This window comes from Hypomesus nipponensis, chromosome 12 (assembly GCF_054491055.1).
Source record: "Hypomesus nipponensis isolate SF chromosome 12, ASM5449105v1, whole genome shotgun sequence".
Lineage (NCBI taxonomy): Eukaryota > Metazoa > Chordata > Actinopteri > Osmeriformes > Osmeridae > Hypomesus > Hypomesus nipponensis.
Genome location: NC_140372.1, coordinates 2,799,427 through 2,818,259, shown reverse-complemented (window position 1 = coordinate 2,818,259; position 18,833 = coordinate 2,799,427). Strand labels below are relative to the sequence as shown.

General features: G+C 52.7%; 1 protein-coding gene across 1 annotated transcript in view; it reads right to left on the bottom strand.

Moving 5' to 3' along the window:
* Positions 1 to 18,833, bottom strand: part of LOC146260661 (interleukin-1 receptor accessory protein-like 1) — a 149,924-nt gene that overhangs the window by 16,140 nt on the left and 114,951 nt on the right. Inside the window, exon 7 of the mRNA XM_084668460.1 lies at positions 2,832 to 2,964. Within this exon, the coding sequence (XP_084524586.1) occupies positions 2,832 to 2,964 (133 nt within the window). The remainder of the gene's footprint in view (positions 1 to 2,831; positions 2,965 to 18,833) is intronic.

Here is an 18,833-nt window from a genome sequence, read left to right as displayed (position 1 = left end):
CAACCTCTCTTCGTCTTTGTCAGATTACGTCGGATAACCGGGAAGAATTACACCCCTCTGCCGACATGCGACCTTCAGCTCGTATAGATCCGCTGTGATTGGTTGGTTCGTCTGCTGCACTGACTACACCCTACGAGGCTCACAAGACACTAACAATATGATTTAAGTTTGCCGTCTCGCTCGTTGCCATGGCAAACAGGCCAGGCGGTAAGCGGCGTGCATAGGTACACGTCTGTGTGACAAATGGAAGTGCCTTCCTTGTCCTGGACCCCGGAGCTTTTACCCCCCTCCCCATCCCTCTCCACAGTCTGGTCAGCCAGGCAGACACAGGGCCGTGAAGCTGAAGGATGGACTTCCATTGATGGCTTTTTAAAGGGCCCATCCAGCCAGGCGTGCCCCAGCCTTACATGTTCTTAATGGGAGTGAGAGACAGGGGGGGAATCATCACGGGTCAAATCTGTCTCTGTGTGCTTTAAATGTCTCTCTGCGTCATTAGGGAGCAGGGATCTGTAGTGGCTCTGTCAAGGCTTTGAGCGTGTGTGTGTGTGTGTGTGTGAGTGTAAGTGTGTGTGTGTGTGTGAGTGTAAGTGTGTGTGTGTGTGTGTGTGTGTGTGTGTGTGTGTGAGGAAGACAAATATTGAGTCTGAGAGTTTGGATGCACAGCTTGCTCAGTATGTTTAGGCTGATGTGGTTGTGTGATAGAGAGTGAGTGTGTGGAGGAAAAACTAAGATGAGATAAATAGTGAGAGATAGTTTTCAGTCAAAGCTCTCTCTGTGTATATGTGTGTGTGTGTGTGTGTGTATATGTGTGTGTGTGTGTATATATGTGTGTGTGTGTATGTGTGTGTGTGTGTGTATATGTGTGTGTGTGTGTGGAAAAGGAGTGTGAGAGTCAGTGCATGCGTGCATGAAGCCTGTATCAGTGTGTGTGTGAGATGGGGACAGAACAGGCAGAGTGTTCTTGGAACAAGATGAAAAAGCACAGACACCCCTTGATGTTTCACACACATGGCTCTGCAGAGATCAACCACACGCACACACACGCACACACACACACACACACACACACACGTGTTTGAGATGTGTAGCGAGAGCAACACAGGAGAGGTCCTCACGGAATAGCATGTGCGTCAAACCAGAAGTCGATTCAGATCTGACACATGCAGGCACGTGACTGGACGACTGACGACAATCAAGTGCAACAAACCCCCAATAGTCTTTGGGGACCGTTGATTGACAGGCCCAAAGGCACACTCCCTCCTCCGAGCTCTCAGTGTGGAGAGAGTGAAGGAGTCCCATCATCATGAGAGGCAGGGCTACTCTCACAAACGAGCTGAGCACAAGGAATGAACCCCCCGCCCCCCGCACCCCCCGCCCCGCGCCGCACCCCCCCCCCCCCGCGCCCCGTCATTGGGAGATCACCAGACCTTAGGGTGGCATATTGATCTGTGGAAAACCCTGAGTTCCACTCTGCATGTTCCAATCTCACCCCCCCAACCCCCCTCCCGAACCCCACACACAAACACACCTATCTTATCTCTCAGTCTGTCTCTTTTCCCCTCCCTCCCTCCCTCCCTCCCTCCCTCCCTCCCTCCCTCCCTCCCTCCCTCCCTCCCTCCCTCCCTCCCTCCCTCCCTCCCTCCCTCCCTCCCTCCCTCCCTCCCTCCCTCCCTCCCTCCCTCCCTCCATCTCGCTCTCCTCTTCATCTCTTCACTCTGCTAGCCCCCCCCCCCTCCTCCTCCTCTCCCTTCCCCTCCCCCTCCTCTCCCTTCCCCTCCCCCTCCTCCTCCCCCTCCTCCTCCTCCTCTCCACCCCCTGTCATGGATTCCTCCTTGGTCTAATTTGGTCCATGTCCTCCCCCAGCAGTGAGGGTGTTCAGCCTGGTGTACCAGCTAACAGACTATATCTGGAGCTACTTCAAATGTCATGTCATTGACTGGGCCACCCGTGTCAGATTGAACCTTTTCATTAGCTAGCATTTTGTCAAGACAACGGAATCCATGACCATGAGCCTATACAGTGCCTTGGAATGTGCGTATGTGTGTGTCTTTGTGTGTGTCCAGGACTAAGGCAACAAGTGTCTTTATACGCCCACGAATCAGGGCACAAAAAGTCCCAGAGTTTTCCTGTACTCAGTGCCCTCCTCTTCCAGGTCAACCTTAGAACATAAAACACACAAAGCAAGTAGGCCGAGCTATGAATCGCTTTATGAAACATGACTGTGTTCTGTTATGCACAAACACACACACACACACACACACAATCTGTGTGATGATAAAGAATGTATGATAAACTGAATTATTGAAAAACTGTATTAAACATTTATGGATATTATGGAGGAAATAGCCTGGCTGCTGAATGCAAAGCTGCAGGTATCCCTGTGAGGATGTGGGCCTGCTGCGGTGTTGCTGCTAACTGAGCTTGAATGGTTGTCAAATGACGGTCACTGTGCTGTGGTGCCCTTCATATTTGTTGGAAACACGTCTCACTACCCAGGCTGGAATCATATTGTATTTGTAGACTTTTCTCAGACTCTTTTTTGGGGGGGGGTTTTGTTTATTTAATTTTTTTACTGTTGTGTATTTGAAACCTGAAGGTCTACATTATCCTCAAAAATGACACTGTTCAGAAACAGATTGCAGGAAAAGAAAAGCGTTCGGCAGAGAAGGCAGACTGGCGATGGTCACAGTTTGGAATGAAAGGAAGAAAACAGGACAGAGTAACACGGCGGATATCGCTATAAAAAAAATATGACAACATAGTTAAGGCGGCAGGAAACCCTGCTCTCCTGGCTCCAGATGGAGCTAACAGTATTAGCAGTGATCTCTTACTTGATCTCGCTCTCCTGGACCCTCTCCTCGTCCAGATCCTCGATGAACTTCTCTCCCTTCATCCAGTAGATGAGCGGGCTGGCGTCGCCGCTGTAGCCGAAGAACGCACGACACGTCAGGTTGACTGGACTTCCTGTAGAGGGAGAAGGAGACAGGAAATGAGGCTCGGTCGGGCGCTGAAACAACGCAACACGTCGTTCCTCGTCTCCCAGGTGACCTCCCGCTTCCCTACGACCCCCCCCTTCCTCCTAACCCTAACCGCCCCCCCTTCCTCCTAACCCTTCCTCCTAACCCTAACCGCCCCCCCTTCCTCCTAACCCTTCCTCCTAACCCTAACCCTCTACCCCCACAAAGCTAAACCTGGTTAACCACAGAACGACCCAGCTCAAGCCCCATCCCCTCCTTCCAGAACGAGGACTGTGACGGGGGTAGGGGGGCTGGCGGTGGTGGTGAGGGGGGGTTCAGCTCTGAGGAGCTGGCAGTGAGAGGCATCAGGAGGTGTGATGAGCAGACAGGCTCCCTGGGGCCACTGGCAGACTGACACTGTCAGGGCTGAGGGGTTAAGCTGACACGCCTCAGGAGGGCCACTCCCCCGACTCCCGCATGCGGGCCTCTCCGCTCGGCTCATTCTGAACGCATATCTTATGTGTCGAAGGAGAGATGAGGCCGTTTGGAGACCTCCCTCTCTCACGCTCCTTCTCTCTCTCCATCTCTCCCTCTCTCTCCTCTCTGGAGTACAGGAAGTATATAGCCTGGATTATAGATGTTTTGCTTTATCCCTCCTCTTTTTAACTCTTTGGTTTATGTTGCACACACACACACTCTCAAACACACACACACACACTCTCAAACACACACACACACACACTCTCAAACACACACACACACACACACAGTCTCAAACACACACACACACTCTTCCTGGCTGTGATGGACTGTTCTGAAGCGATTACACTTTGACATCATCAAAGCCTGACTGTCGGCAGTCCTGTTAAGTCTGCAATTCAAGGACAAGAAAGGCCACTGCAGCACGTTCAAGAAGGCAAACAGGTGATTCTGCATCGTTCATTAGTGTTGCTCACAGATGTGTATGAGGTAGAAAATCACCCCCTGCCGTGGCAACTTCCTCGTTAAAACAAGAATGATACGACAAAACCTTCAAATAAAAATGATAAACATGCATTTTAAATGTCCATTTTCTTAGGCCATCTATGCTTTGCTCATTTTTGCACACAATATAACACCTTGATGATGTAATTCAACCAGAAGGGACACAGAAAGTCTCGGTAATATTCCTCTGTGTTGGAGCAGTCTCTTAACAGACGGGGGACAGTGCTGGTTGAACAGAGCTGCAGTGCATTAGCAAGCCGTCGGGTCGCAGTACCTCTCCAGACCATTAGAGGGCCCTGCACATCTACAAACCAGGGAAACAGATGTACTACCACATCTCCAGATGGGGGGTGGGGGGACTGAAAACAAAACAGTGTGACAGGTAACTGCCGTCAGGGAAGAAGCCACGATGTTCCTCCTGCGACAGACGCCGGACCACGGTTAGCTTCACCACACAGAGTATGAACCCGTGGACCTGAAAGCAGGTACACGTCTCAGTGACTGCAATGCAGCTTCCTGGATACTTCCAGCCCCTACCACACACTGCCAGCCAGAAGACCAAGGGGATTATAGGATGTTACACGGCCACTTGGAGGGGGAGGGGGAGGAGGGGGAGGAGGGGAGGAGGGGAGGGAGAGGGGGAGGAGGGGGAGGAGGGGAGGGAGAGGGGGAGGGGGAGGGGGAGGAGGGGAGGGAGAGGGGGAGGAGGGGAGAGAGAAGTTCTTCATTACCATGTTCTCTGTTTACCTACACATATTGTTGAATACATAGGTTAGGGTGCCTACACTGATGCAACACACATACACATACACTCTTGGACACCACAGGGACACATTTAAATCCCAACCTCTGGCCCAGCCTGTAAAAAAAAAAAAAAAAAAAAAAAAAAAAAAAAAAGCCCCTAATGCGATTGTGTGCTCTCCGTGCTTCTCCTCTTGCTTATCTCTCCCTGCCTCTCCTAAGCCTCTCTTAGTCACAGCGATGCAACCAAGCTGCTCCACAGTCCTCTCTGAAGCTGCGGCCCAGGGACACACCTGCGCAGGTAGACCTGCGGAGGACACAGCGCGCGTGCTGTGCGTGTTTACATGTGCGAGCGACGACGGTTGACATACGTGACCGACGGTCTTTATGAACAGCTCCTGTATGGTGTGAATCCAGAGACGTTTTAAAACAGGATTTTTCCTCATTTGTGTTTAGCTGCTGAATTAGCCACTTCTTGTTTTCAGTCTTGGATGAATTAAGCTGTTGTTGAATAATTGAGCTGCATTTCAAAGAGGAGAGTGACATTTAGAGTTTTAGCAATTAGCTGGCATAGTTATCCAGATAAACTTACAAGAGCAAATTGAAAAGGCAATGTTGAAATGTGGACTCATTTTTGTTTTATTTGACACCCTGGCAGTAATAACAAAGAATGTTTTAAATCCTTCACTTAACAGAAAGAGGGAGTCTATTTTGAACCGGACGATTAAGTCTAAATAATAACAGACGAAAAACAACAAAGGAAGCTTTTGATGCTCAGCAGTCCCTGTCCACACAGTCTGTGTGTGTGTGTGTGTGTGTGTGTGTGCGTGCGTGCTATGTGGGTATTCATGAGAGAGTAGGAGGGAAAGGAAGAGAGAAACTTGGGTGTGTGTTTGTGCACTGTGTGTGTGTGTCAGGAAGTGAGAAAGAGAGAGAGCGAATGAGAGGGTGAACGTGTGTGTGCTCATCAGGGACATGCTTAGTGCTTGCCTGATGTCCTCTCCTTTTACAGTTAGCAGACGCTCTTATCCAGAGCGACTTACAGTAAGTACAGGGACATTCCCCCAGAGGTAAGTAGGGTGAAATGCCCAAGGACACGTCATTTGGCACAGTGGGAAATCGATCCGGCAACCTTCTGATTACTAGCCCGACTCCCTCACCACTCAGCCATCTGACTCTTTTCCCTGCCTTTCCAATCCCTGGCCATAAGCCTCCACTTCCAGTACCGTGTAGCATTCAATCAGGCTTCTCCTCAAGCACATGTGGCTTCTCTCCAGTCATTCCCACATGTCCATTGCACCTCATTACTGAGATGACCAACCCTCACGCTTCGCTCATTAAGTAATGTGGTGAGTTTATGGAGCGACACAATGCAATAAGCAAACCGTTTTATCCACGACCATTCTCTAGTCCTCTGGGGTTAGCCTCTGGATTGGTGGACTGGGGGGGGGGGGGGAGAGTAAGGATGAGGGAAAGAGAAGAAGAGAAGGTAGGAGAGAGAGAGAGCTGGAGAAAGAGAGAGGATGAAGGAGAGAGAAGGTGGGAGAGAGAGAGACAAAGAGAGAGGAAGAGAGGATCGGGGAGTGAGACGAGAAAGAGAAAACACAAGAACAAGAGACAGAAAGAGGAAAGCCCTCGTCCAAATCACACCGTTGTTCCGGAGGGGCTGAAGATGTAGAAGATCTCGAGCCTCATTCACATTGAGATTTCAGAAAAGCAAAACACTTAAGCAGAGAGAATGATTATAGCAAAGTTCCAAATTGGCCATTTTACCGATACACGCGTCTTGGCCCTCTTCAGAATACCCCCATAAAACATTTAAAACTAAATAATACCTAATAGCGAAGCTCATCTTTCAAATCCTTTCCAGATGCAATACCTCAAAGGATCAATGCTTATTCAATGAGGACATGTTTGTTTTGCAACTGACATTCCAATCAACATCTGTACGCCCCAAGGGGAATATCCCTGTCGCCCCCCCCTCCCCCCTCAGAGAGGGAGAGAGAAAGAGAAAATGCAGAGGGCCAGAATGACAGATAGGGATGGGGAAAGAGGAGGGAGGGAGAGAGAAAGGGATGGAGAGAGGCAGAGTGACAGGTAAAGAAAGAGAGGGGTGTAGAGGCAGAGAGGGTGGTGGTGATTCTGAGGTTCAACAGCAGCTCCATCCCAGAACCCTCTAACACTTCCCCTCTGCTCAAAGTTTCTCTCCTCTTCTTCTACATCATCCTTTCATCTCTATTCTTCTTTCAATCCCTAATCGTCACGGTAACCCCCACCCCCCTCCCCGCCTCCCTCCAGAGTACAGCCAATCCCAATGAGGCTCACTGAAACTCTCCGTTCAGCCAATCCCGAGACGCTTACTGCGCTCAGGGAACCACTCCACAGTGACAGGCAGGGGCGAGGGGTGCAGCAACGCCCACCAGGGTGCCAGTTGAACTGGACCGGATCAGCGCTGCTCGTGAGCTGAATGAGAGGCCTGATGGTCCAGGTCTCACAGGAACGTCTCCGCCGATTCCCCTCCCCCCCTATTTGTCCTTAAGATCTCTGGAAGCAGGGAAGCGATGCCTGCCTGGTCCCTGCAGGAGAGGAGGTAGGGGCCTTGATGGGGGGTTGGGGTGGAGGGTGGAGGGCAGGCAGAGTCCTGGTACTGTGCACAGATGGGGCGGTTGGGGTGGAGGGTGGAGGGCAGGCAGAGTCCTGGTACTGTGCACAGATGGGGGGGTTGGGGTGGAGGGTGGAGGGCAGGCAGAGTCCTGGTACTGTGCACAGATGGGGGGGTTGGGGTGGAGGGCAGGCAGAGTCCTGGTACTGTGCACAGATGGGGGGGTTGGGGTGGAGGGTGGAGGGCAGGCAGAGTCCTGGTACTGTGCACAGATGGGGGGGTTGGGGTGGAGGGTGGAGGGCAGGCAGAGTCCTGGTACTGTGCACAGATGGGGGGGTTGGGGTGGAGGGTGGAGGGCAGGCAGAGTCCTGGTACTGTGCACAGATGGGGGGGTTGGGGTGGAGGGTGGAGGGCAGGCAGAGTCCTGGTACTGTGCACAGATGGGGGGGTTGGGGTGGAGGGTGGAGGGCAGGCAGAGTCCTGGTACTGTGCACAGATGGGGGGGTTGGGGTGGAGGGCAGGCAGAGTCCTGGTACTGTGCACAGATGGGGGGGTTGGGGTGGAGGGTGGAGGGCAGGCAGAGTCCTGGTACTGTGCACAGATGGGGGGGTTGGGGTGGAGGGTGGAGGGCAGGCAGAGTCCTGGTACTGTGCACAGATGTGTGACGAGGAACAGTCTGTTGTCCTGCTGTCTCTCTCTACAGCAACCTTGGTTTTTACTCCTCTCTCCCTCTCTCCATTTTCTCACTTTCTTATTTTTTTTATTCCTCCTCCTCCATCTTTTCACATCCCCCTCCTTCCCTCCCCTTGCTCCCCCTTCCCCTGCCTTCCCCCTGCCTTCCTCCTCCCCCTGCCTTCCCCCTCCCCCTCCTCCTTGCTCTCCTGCCAAGGAGCAGGCCTCAGGAGACTCTTGTGTGCAAACACAAGGTGCAGATTCTCCATTATAAATGCATATGCAGGCGTGCGACAAACAAAAGAGTATGTGTGTGTGTTGGGGGGACATGTGTGTGTGCAGCAGTGCAGCAAGAAAGGGGAAGATAGCCAACACTAGACTGGGGACTTGGTTTGTATATTAGTTTGTATTCACACATTTTCAACATTGCATCCCGTGTGTCTCCTGATGGAAGAGTGCACACACACACACACACACACACACACACACACACACACACGCACACTGTTACGAGTCTTACACATGCACCAGTGCTCACACACGCAACAAACCCACACACTTTCAGGAGGTTTTCCTTCTTCCATTCACACTGAGACATGCCTCCTCGTGACCCTGAAAAGAAAGAAATAATAATAATACTACTACTACTAATAATAATAATAATCTCCAAGCCTGTCCTGGTACTCCTCGTCCACTCGGACGTGAGGCTTGACCGGTACTGTAGTGAGTTTTCTGGCGTGGTAAATGGATTCACAAATCCTCCATTTCCCCTGCTCGTTGCGGCTGCTCATTTCCTCATCAAGGGACTTTAGATTGTCCCTACAGGCCTCCGTACGGAGGTACACGGAGTCTCTTCATTAAGACGCTCACCCACCAATCCACAGGCAGAGTTCAGGGGCTGAGCTCAACTTTATGGGGCCTCTCAACAAGTAGGAGTTGGGGAATTCAGATAACCTTGTGCTTCTTAAAAAATAGCTTGTCTTAAAACCCTGGCACTTAAACCGCTTGCAATCCATTTAATTAAAAACAATACAATAAATTACGAGCAATGCTATCAAGCAGGAAGGAGGGAGGCAGGGCGGGGTGTGTGTGCTGTAAACACAAGAGAAGTTAAATTATGACCTTGTCCCAGAGAATATTTTAAAGGGGGGATACCACAGCACACGCATAAATTTAAGACTGGAAGTGCTGATCTGTCAATCACCCGACTCCCAGCATGCATTGCACAGACGTGTATGCGGTTGTATTTCAAGCTCCGAGAAAAGAGAGAGAGACAGGGAGAGCGAGAGAGGGAGGAAGAGAGGGAGAGAGGAAGAAAGAATGAAAGAAAAAGATTAGATGATTTTAGTTACTCTTTTCTGGATAGCCTTTAGCCTGGATCATGTGTATGTATAGGAGGATCTCGACTGTGGTACAGCTCGGGGCCAAGGCCTCAGTTATCGAGCCACATACAAAAGTCTTGTAAAACCAGCCACTCAAAACCACCTCAAACAGCAATCGGGAATATTTAGGGTGTAGAAAGTATGATGAATGTTATGCTTGTCCAATAGAATTTGAGACACACACATAGATACATAGAACATCAAGTTTGTTGAAATGCATCAACATAAAAAAATAAATATTTAAATGACAGAAATATCTCGTACATTACAGTATGTTCCCCTTAGAGGCTGGTGAAAGTGATGACAAAGCGCTTGAAGAGAAGGTGAGGGAGAGATGCCATGCTGTGTAACCATGGGAGCCAAGCCGAACACACACTATCTGCCACACTGTTAGATCCCAACCTAATCCTAGACCAATCTCTGATTTCAGCCCCGCTTCCAATATGTGCTCTCCCCTAACCCTGATAATCAGTTTTGATAAGTCCATGACAGGGGATAGAGTATGTGAAAAGGTTATGTGTGTGTGTTGGTGTGTGTGTGTGTGTGTGTGTGTGAGAAAGAGATAACATGCATCTCCAGGAGACAGTGTGACATGTCTACTGTCTGCCTAAGGAGTGTTTGTGTGTGTCTGTCTGCATGTATAACTGCGTGTGTGCGTGTGCATGAATATGCATGTGTGTGTAGGCCTGTGTTTATATATGTGTGTGTGTGTGTGTGTGTGTTTGTACAGTGCAGTCCACGATGATAACCCAGGTACCATACTGATGAGATCCAGTCTGATCATATTACCATCCCCCGCTCCTCCCCCCCTCTCCCCTCCCCCCCCCCTGCTCCCTCCCTCTCCCCCTGCTCCTCCCCTCTCCCCTTCCTCCCCCCTCTCCCCTTCCTCCCCCCTGCTCCCTCCTTCTCCCCCTCCACCCCCCCTCTCCCCTTCCTCCCCCCTGCTCCCTCCTTCTCCCCCTCCTCCTCTTCCTCCTCCCTGCTCCCTCCCTCTCCCCCTCCTCCCCCCTCTCCCCTTCCTCCCCCCTCCTCCCCCCCTCTCCTCTTCCTCCTCCCTGCTCCCTCCCTCTCCCCCCCTCTCCTCTTCCTCCCCCCCTGCTCCCTCCCTCTCCCCCTTCTCCCCCCCTGGGGAGGAGGAGGTGGGGAGGAGGAGAGGAGGAGGAGGTGGTGGGGAGGAGGAGAGGAGGAGGAGGTGGGGAGGAGGAGGTGGGGAGGAGGAGAGGAGGAGGAGGTGGGGAGTAAGTGGGGGGGGAGGAGAGGAGGAGGAGGTGGGGAGGAGGAGGTGGGGAGGCAGAGTGAAGTGAAGGTTGGAGCTGTCAGAAATGGAACGCTTCCCGCTGAGGTCTTCTCGGCGGGAAGCTGCAGACTATGTGTTTGGACTGGGCCAGGGGAGAGGACGACAGATATTAGCCGTGATGAAATCACACAACACGCAGCGCTCCTAATTCACATGGATTAATACCACATCACCCCCCCTCCGTTGCCGGAACAAGTAAACCTGCCTGTTGTGATCAATGCAGAGATCGATAGCCTTGCTATGTCAGAGAACGATCTTTATTCACAGTCTATTGTCTCAACGCAGGGTCAATACTGCAGGACAACAAAATCCCTCAGAGGGCGCACACACAGAGATGAGCTTTCTACCTGTGTACGCTACACCAAGTACTCTCCTCTCCGGGAACACAAGTCAACATGTGTGGTTGCCAGGTGGGGATCTCTGCACTGCCGTGTTGTCACTGTCGTCGGCGCGGGGAAACTCTCCGCGTGAAGTGAGTCTCTCTGCGGACGGTGATGCAGTAATGCTGCAGCTCCTGAGGAATTACTGGGAGATTTGGAGAAAAGCTGTTGGCAGCTTTTTCCCTGTCGCTTTATTAGCCAAGTTGTGCAATTTGTGCCATCGCTTTATGTGACAGGGTTCGTCTAGTGTGTCGTCGTCCCCCCCAGCACCAGTACTGGATCCGGAACAGTCTGATGGTGTTCTGAATGGAGGAGGGGCTGTGAGGAACCCACCCACACACACACACACACACACACACACACACGAACACTAGAACACACCTACTGTGTAGTACAACTCCTACACGCACACACTAACAAAGAATATTGTATGTGTCTTGTCCTTGTTGTACTGTACGGCTAAGCTGCATGTGCACCCGGGTGAATGTACTTTTTTGTTTGGTTGCAGGCTGTGAACAGATGACAAAGCCTTTTCTCTCTTTGTTCTCCTCCACAGCTCTGCAAACAGGCCTGGTCCAATCATCAGGCCTGCAGACAGGCCTGGTCCAATCATCAGGCCCTGCAGACAGGCCTGGTCCAATCAGCAGGCTCTGCAGACAGGCCTGGTCCAATCAGCAGGCCCTGCAGACAGGCCTGGTCCAATCATCAGGCCCTGCAGACAGGCCTGGTCCAGTCCACAGATCTGCAGACAGGCCTGGTCCAATCATCAGGCCTGCAGACAGGCCTGGTCCAATCATCAGGCCCTGCAGACAGGCCTGGTCCAATCAGCAGGCTCTGCAGACAGGCCTGGTCCAATCAGCAGGCCCTGCAGACAGGCCTGGTCCAATCATCAGGCCCTGCAGACAGGCCTGGTCCAGTCCACAGATCTGCAGACAGGCCTGGTCCAATCATCAGGCCTGCAGACAGGCCTGGTCCAATCATCAGGCCCTGCAGACAGGCCTGGTCCAATCAGCAGGCTCTGCAGACAGGCCTGGTCCAATCAGCAGGCCCTGCAGACAGGCCTGGTCCAATCAGCAGGCCCTGCAGACAGGCCTGGTCCAATCATCAGGCCCTGCAGACAGGCCTGGTCCAGTCCACAGATCTGCAGACAGGCCTGGTCCAATCATCAGGCCCTGCAGACAGGCCTGGTCCAGTCCACAGATCTGCAGACATGCCTGGTCCAATCCGCAGGCTCTGCCTGGGAAAGGCCGTCCCTCCACAGGGACAGAGACCAATCAGATAAAGCCAACATGTCATGCCACATGTCCACCAGCTAACAGGAGTTAGCGGAATTCTCCCATGCCCTCCAAGGCTTGGCTAGCCTCCAAGTAGTTTGTTTGTGTGTGTTTGTGTGTGTATGTGTGTGTGTGTATGTGTGTGTGTGTAGCAGACTCCATTATTAACTACTGCTTGTGTTTGGGTCTATGCATGTACAGTATAGGTATGAGCATACCTGCATGCTGCTGTGTGTGTGTGTCTGTGTGTGTGGGGGGGGTATGTCTCTGTGTGTGTGTGTGTGTGGGGGGGGGGGGGTTTGTCTCCGTGTGTGTGTGTGTGTCTGTGTGTGTGGGGGGGGTATGTCTCTGTGTGTGTGTGTGTGTGTGGGGGGGGGGGGTTTGTCTCCGTGTGTGTGTGTGTGTGTGTGTGTGGGGGGGGGGGGTTTGTCTCCGTGTGTGTGTGTGTGTCTGTGTGTGTGTGGGGGGGTATGTCTCTGTGTGTGATTGCCGTATACTGTAGTCCTGTCATCTCCATTCAGCTGCTGTTTCCGACCCTGAAGATAGGCCCCTCTGCAGCTCTGCCATACCTTGCTGCAGCGTCCCATTAGACAGCAGCACATAAACAGCAAGACTCCATCTTCTCAGTTACACACGCACATTTGCATCTCATTGCCTGCCCCGCCGCTGCGAAAGGCTCTAAGGAGCAACACAGGATGTAAACAAACATCCCGTAACCATGAGACAGAGGGGGGGGGGGGGGGGGGGAGTTGGTACTGCAATGAGAGGGGGGTGAGGTGGGGCCGGGAGCTGGTTTGTGTTGGGGGGTAAATTATTATAGAAGCTTGTCTTAAAAGCAGGTTTGAAGTTGTTTTTCTGGTTGGCATGCTTTGATACGTCGCAACAAAAGCATGACCATGAAACCATTGGGGAATTGGGTAACCATAGATTCACTGCATTACTGCTGGAGGAAGAGTGGGGCTACAGAACGCTGAACAGTGCATGTGTGCTGGCTGTACCGGCTCGCATGGGTGGTTTCTAACTGTCCTACTTCCCGGTGACACCGAAAGAAGAGGTGAATTCTGACCTTGATTGTCATGGACAAACCACAGAGCAGAACGAGTCATTTCTGACCTTTTTTTTTCAGTTTTTCGAACGAACGTTGGAGACATTTCACGGCGTCAGAGTTCTTCTGTCTGTCGTCTTCACGGGGCAGTGTGGTCAGCCGTGAAGGTGCGTCTCTGCCGAGGAGAGATCAGCTTTCGAGGAGTCAGGCAGGGCTGTGAGGGGTCCTCCTGCCCCAGAGCCAAGCCCTGGGGCTGGGGCCGAGAGGCTGGGGCTGGGGCCAAGAGGCTGGGGCCAAGGGGGTCTGGAGGCTGGGGCCAAGAGGCTGGGGCTGGGGCCAAGAGGCTGGGGCCGGGGCCAAGAGGCTGGGGCCAAGAGGCTGGGGCCAAGGGGGTCTGGAGGCACTTCACACAGACTTCCACATCAGAGGGGCAAGGCGGGGGTGGGGGGCCGGGGGGCAGTGATGCCAGACACTGTGTCTCCTCTACCCTCTGGGCATCAAGCCCAGGTCACCTCTGATCTCCTGCCTGCAGGGTGAAGGTTTAAAGCCCTCACACAAAAGAAGTCCAGATGAATAGCCGGCATTGTGTCTAGAATACGGTACAAACAGGGGGGTATTCCAGAAAGCTAGTTATGTGACATAACCGGGTAAGTTAACTCTCCAGCTGACACACAATGTTGCAGCAACTTACTGGCAATGTTGCTACAACACTGGTTGTCAGATGAGGAGTTAACTTACCAGGGTATGTCGCATAACCTGCTTTCGGGCATACCCCCCTGGTGTGGTGAGAAAGGGAGAGGTGGGATTCCCTGTGAACACAAACTGCAACAGTGCTTCTCACTGACGGAATCCACCCTGGCGTTAGACGAGGGCTTGAGATGTTCCCTTGAAGGTAATGACCTTGGAAAAAGTGAGAAGCTCTGACAAATGATTATGTGGCTGTCTTTGGTTGAAAATCTAAAAAATATGGTGTCATCACGGAGAAAAATAGAAGGTGTTGTACCTTGCAGGCCTGAACTAATGATGCGTGTAATAAATGAACTCGCAGCCCAAAAAAGCAGACAGCCAGCGAAATAATAGGATGTAAAACAAATGAAGCACTAAAATAATTCACCCATGAATGCTATATTTATTGCTGTAAACATTAGGACTCTTATAAATGCGTGATGCACCAAATAATTGTATTTCAAATAAATAAAAGGGCGGATAAAAAACAAAATATAAGCAAGTCATCCCTACGTCCATCTCCTCAAATCCTCGAAGCGCTTCCTCCTGATTGGCCCATCCATCGTCCAACCGTGTTGCAGACGTGGAGAGAGAGAGAGAGACAGCACCGGCGTTGCTATGACGATCCAGGCTGGACCCCGAAGGTGCAGATAAATAACGACGGGGCAGATTCATCACACGGGGCAATGGAGTGGACGTCCGAGGTTAGAACTGCATGGCCCCCAGGACCCCCTCTCCCCCCAGGCCTCACCGACACGGCCCAGGAGTCAGGACCAGGCCTGGGGGGAGGGCCACGGCCTCTGGAGGAGGCTGGAGGGGAGGGGAGGTTTTATCAAACACAGCCCTGCTGAGGGTGACAACTGCAAATAACAGTTTAACAGCTGAGTAATGTCTGTGGTGCTCTCCTGCTGAAGGGATGCTCTGCTCTCTTCTGCTGTCTGATAAAGCAGGAGGAGGGGAGGAGGAGGAGGAGGAGGGGAGGAGGAGGAGGGGAGGGGAGGGGAGGGGAGGGGAGGAGGAGGAGGGGAGGGGAGGGGAGGGGAGGGGAGGGGAGGGGAGGGGAGGGGAGGGGAGGGGAGGGGAGGGGAGGGGAGGGGAGGGGAGGAGGAGGAGGAGGGGAGGAGGAGGAGGAGGGGAGGAGGAGGAGGAGGAGGGGAGGGGGGTAGGGGAGGGGAGGGGAGGGGAGGGGAGGAGGAGGAGGAGGGGAGGGGAGGAGGAGGAGGAGGAGGGGAGGGGAGGAGGGGAGGAGGAGGGGAGGGGAGGAGGGGAGGAGGAGGGGAGGGGAGGAGGGGAGGAGGAGGACGAGCTCTGTGAAATTCAACCGTAAATTCAGACACGATTTTGGATTTCTGTATCTTCTCTGTCCACCTGGCTCACATGCTAGTTTACCTCCTCCCTGCCACCAAACATACCATGCCGGGATGTGGGGATTCTCTCTGAAACCAACACTTTTCGGGTGAGTTTCTATGGCGATGCGCAGCGCACATGAGGACAAGACGCAGCCTGTGAATCCCCCCCCCCCAAGATGAACCCCATTTCCTCACACAACCGGAGTAGAAAATCCTAAAAGCAAAATAAGGTGAAGTGCATTAGAGAAGGTGCTAGCTCACTCTGCTCAAGTCACAGTGCGCTGTACAGTACACGTGCCAGATAACTGTTGAGCCAGCTAGTAGAGAACACAGACTACAGTAGAAATGTGTGTGTGTGTGTGTGTGTGTGTGTGAGAGAGAGAGCCCCATGGAGAGCCCTGGAGGTAGGCCCGTCTCACAGCAGGGGCGGGGCTGTCAGTCACTCACGCTGGGAGGGGCCATACATCAGAGCAAGGCAGGCAGGCCTAGAGTTCAGCTACACCACAGGACTCGTATTCTGTCTTTCCTTCTCCCCCAACCCCTCCCTCCCCCCTCTACCCCCCACTCTCCTCCTTCCTCCCTCTCCCTCCCTCCCACCCCTCCTTCCTCCCTCTCCCTCCCTCCCACCCCTCCTTCCTCCCTCTCCCTCCCTCCCACCCCTCCTTCCTCCCTCTCCCTCCCTCCCACCCCTCCTTCCTCCCTCTCCCTCCCTCCCACCCCTCCTTCCTCCCTCTCCCTCCCTCCCACCCCTCCTTCCTCCCTCTCCCTCCCTCCCACCCCTCCTTCCTCCCTCTCCCTCCCTCCCACCCCTCCTTCCTCCCTCTCCCCCCCACTTTCCTCCCTTTTAGCCTTGAGGTGAAACACCTCATCCACATGACAGGTCTCCTGTATTGTAATTGGCTGTGAGGTCTCTAGGTGGTCAGTGTACAGGAGATCCACTGGACTGGATCGCCGTCCCTGGTCCGAGGGTCATAAACATGTCCTCTGGTCATGCAGGTGTGGACCCAATCACCGCAGCTGATTCAAAAGATCAGCAGGGTCACACAAAGGACACTGAGGCACCATCGGCACCCGAGCGCTTGACAATGACAAAGAGAAGCTCAATCAATGAATTTCTCCTGAGTTTAGAGTAGAAAAGAAATCTTTTGAAAGCTTGTTGTTTTTTTCCCCTTCCTTCCAGTCACGTGGTGCGTCCTGTAAAGATGAAACAGACAGATTTGAGGGAAAATGCTAAAAGCGCTAGTAGATAAAACAGCAGATGCGAGAAACCCGGCTAATTAGCTTTGAAGAGAATAATCGATTGAGAAAGATGCTAAAAAAAACATCCAATTCAGTATTTAACAACTTCGATAGCTTATCTAAAAATAAGGAGATTCAGAGGATCAGTAATGACCTATCTGCACTGCTGAGGAACAGGGGGGAGAAGAGAAACAACAAGCCTGTTTTAGAAAGAGAAATACAGACGAGATAGAAAAATTGGGTGTGAGTGGACAAACAGGGAGAAAGAGACAGAAAAGGAGAGACGAAGAAGAGGAGATGGGATAGAGATGGGAGAGAGAAAGAGAGAGAGAAAGAGAGAGAGAAAGAGAGAGGACAGAGACACAGTGAGAGACAAAGAAAGAGAAAGAAAGAGAGAGAAAGAGAGAGAGAGAGAGAGAGGGAGAGAGAGAGAGAGAGAGGAAGAGAGTGACAGAAGGAGAGTGAGAAGGAGAGAGACAAACAGAGAGAGGGTGAAAAGGAGCGAGACAGACAGAGAGAGAGAGGATGAGAAGGAGAGAGAGAGATCTCATCTGCCATGCCATAGGGTCAGATTGGCGCTCTCCTCCTGGGTTTGCACCAGAGCCGGTAAATCAGGAGTGCGTCTCTCTCCTGCCTGAAGGGCCTTCTGCTGAGGTCAGCGTCGAGCACCACCGAGCCAGGAGGAGGCATCCATCACCTGCTTTATTCCTCCAAACCCACCACTTAATACAGCAGGAGAAGATAGAAGAAGGCACAATCCAATCAGAGAGTGAAGATTCAATTCTGTAAGATTCCCATGATTCTACCATTTTGGAGGGGGCGGGGGGGGGGGCGGGCAGGGGCTGTAAAGTGCAGAGGGATGCAGAAATCGGTCTGAAAGCGGCTTAAGGGAGGGAGGAAAAAAACCAGAGGAAAGATAAACTGTCACGGCAGGGTTCAACAGAGGTGAAGAGTTCGCCCGGTGATGCAGTAGTCTTCTGGGTGACTATGGCATGTTTGTTCAGGTGCATTAGCAGGAGACGAGCCAGTCAATTGTCCTGATACGAGCGTTATATCAACGGGCTAAAGTAAGGATAACTAACCCAAATGCACCCATGAAATAGTGAAATGGCCAACAGCACTGGCTCTCTGACAGGTGAGGGGGTAGCATATCAGACCTGAAACAGACAATCCACACAACTCCCTCAGGCTCCCAGAAGGCTATTAACCTCCTCTCAGATGCCCAGCGAACATAGGCTAATCTCTGCCGGGCACTACTTTAAACCCTCAGAATCCCAGCCCTGTCTGCCCTACACTGGATCTCACAAGCAGTCGAATACTGGTCCAGAGCCAGTGTCTCCATCGCCTCCCTATTGGTCCAGATGAGGGATTGGGCGGGGAAGGACCGATCTCAGATCTGTGTCCAGTGGACACCTGCTGTTGGCCTCCCCCTCCTCCTCCTCCCCCTCCCCCTCCCCTCCCCCTCCCTCTTCCTCCTCCCCTCCCCCTCCTCCTCCTCCCCCTCCCCTTCCTCCCCCTCCCCTCCCCCTCCTCCTCCTCCCCCTCCCCTTCCTCCCCCTCCTCTCCCCCTCCTCCCCCTCCCCTCCCCCTCCTCCTCCCCCTCCCCCTCCTCCCCTCCCCTCCCCCTCCCTCTTCCTCCTCCCCCCCCATCCTCCTACCTGCACCAGGGACAGCAGCTGAGCCCAGGGGGAACACCCAGCCAAGACAACCCCACACATGTGGGAGTCAGGACCACACAACATAGACCTCTCCTTATCGGTTGTCCGCCATGAAATGCAACCTCAACCCTCCAGCAGCCTTCGAAAAGAAGCTCCAGAAAAGCACAGAGACCCAAACAGTCTTTGTCTTTCGTTTGTCGCCTGGATGTTGACGTTCCGCAAGAAGCCTTATTAAGATTCACATCATGTCCCACTCCCATCTTGATAAATGAGAATAGTCTGCAAAACCTGCTAAATGCCCCTTTGGCATGGCTGGGGAATACATTGTGCTAATCATCAGGGGCCAACAATCAGAACATCCACACAGAAATCAGGGAGTGAGGGGGAGAGTACACACTGTGGGATAGGAAGATAATGTGTATGAGGATGTTCTTACTGTGTGTGTGTGTGTGTGTGTGTGTGTGTGTGTGTGTGTGCATGGACACGTTGAGACACAGTGTTTACGTGTGTGTACATCCAATTGACTG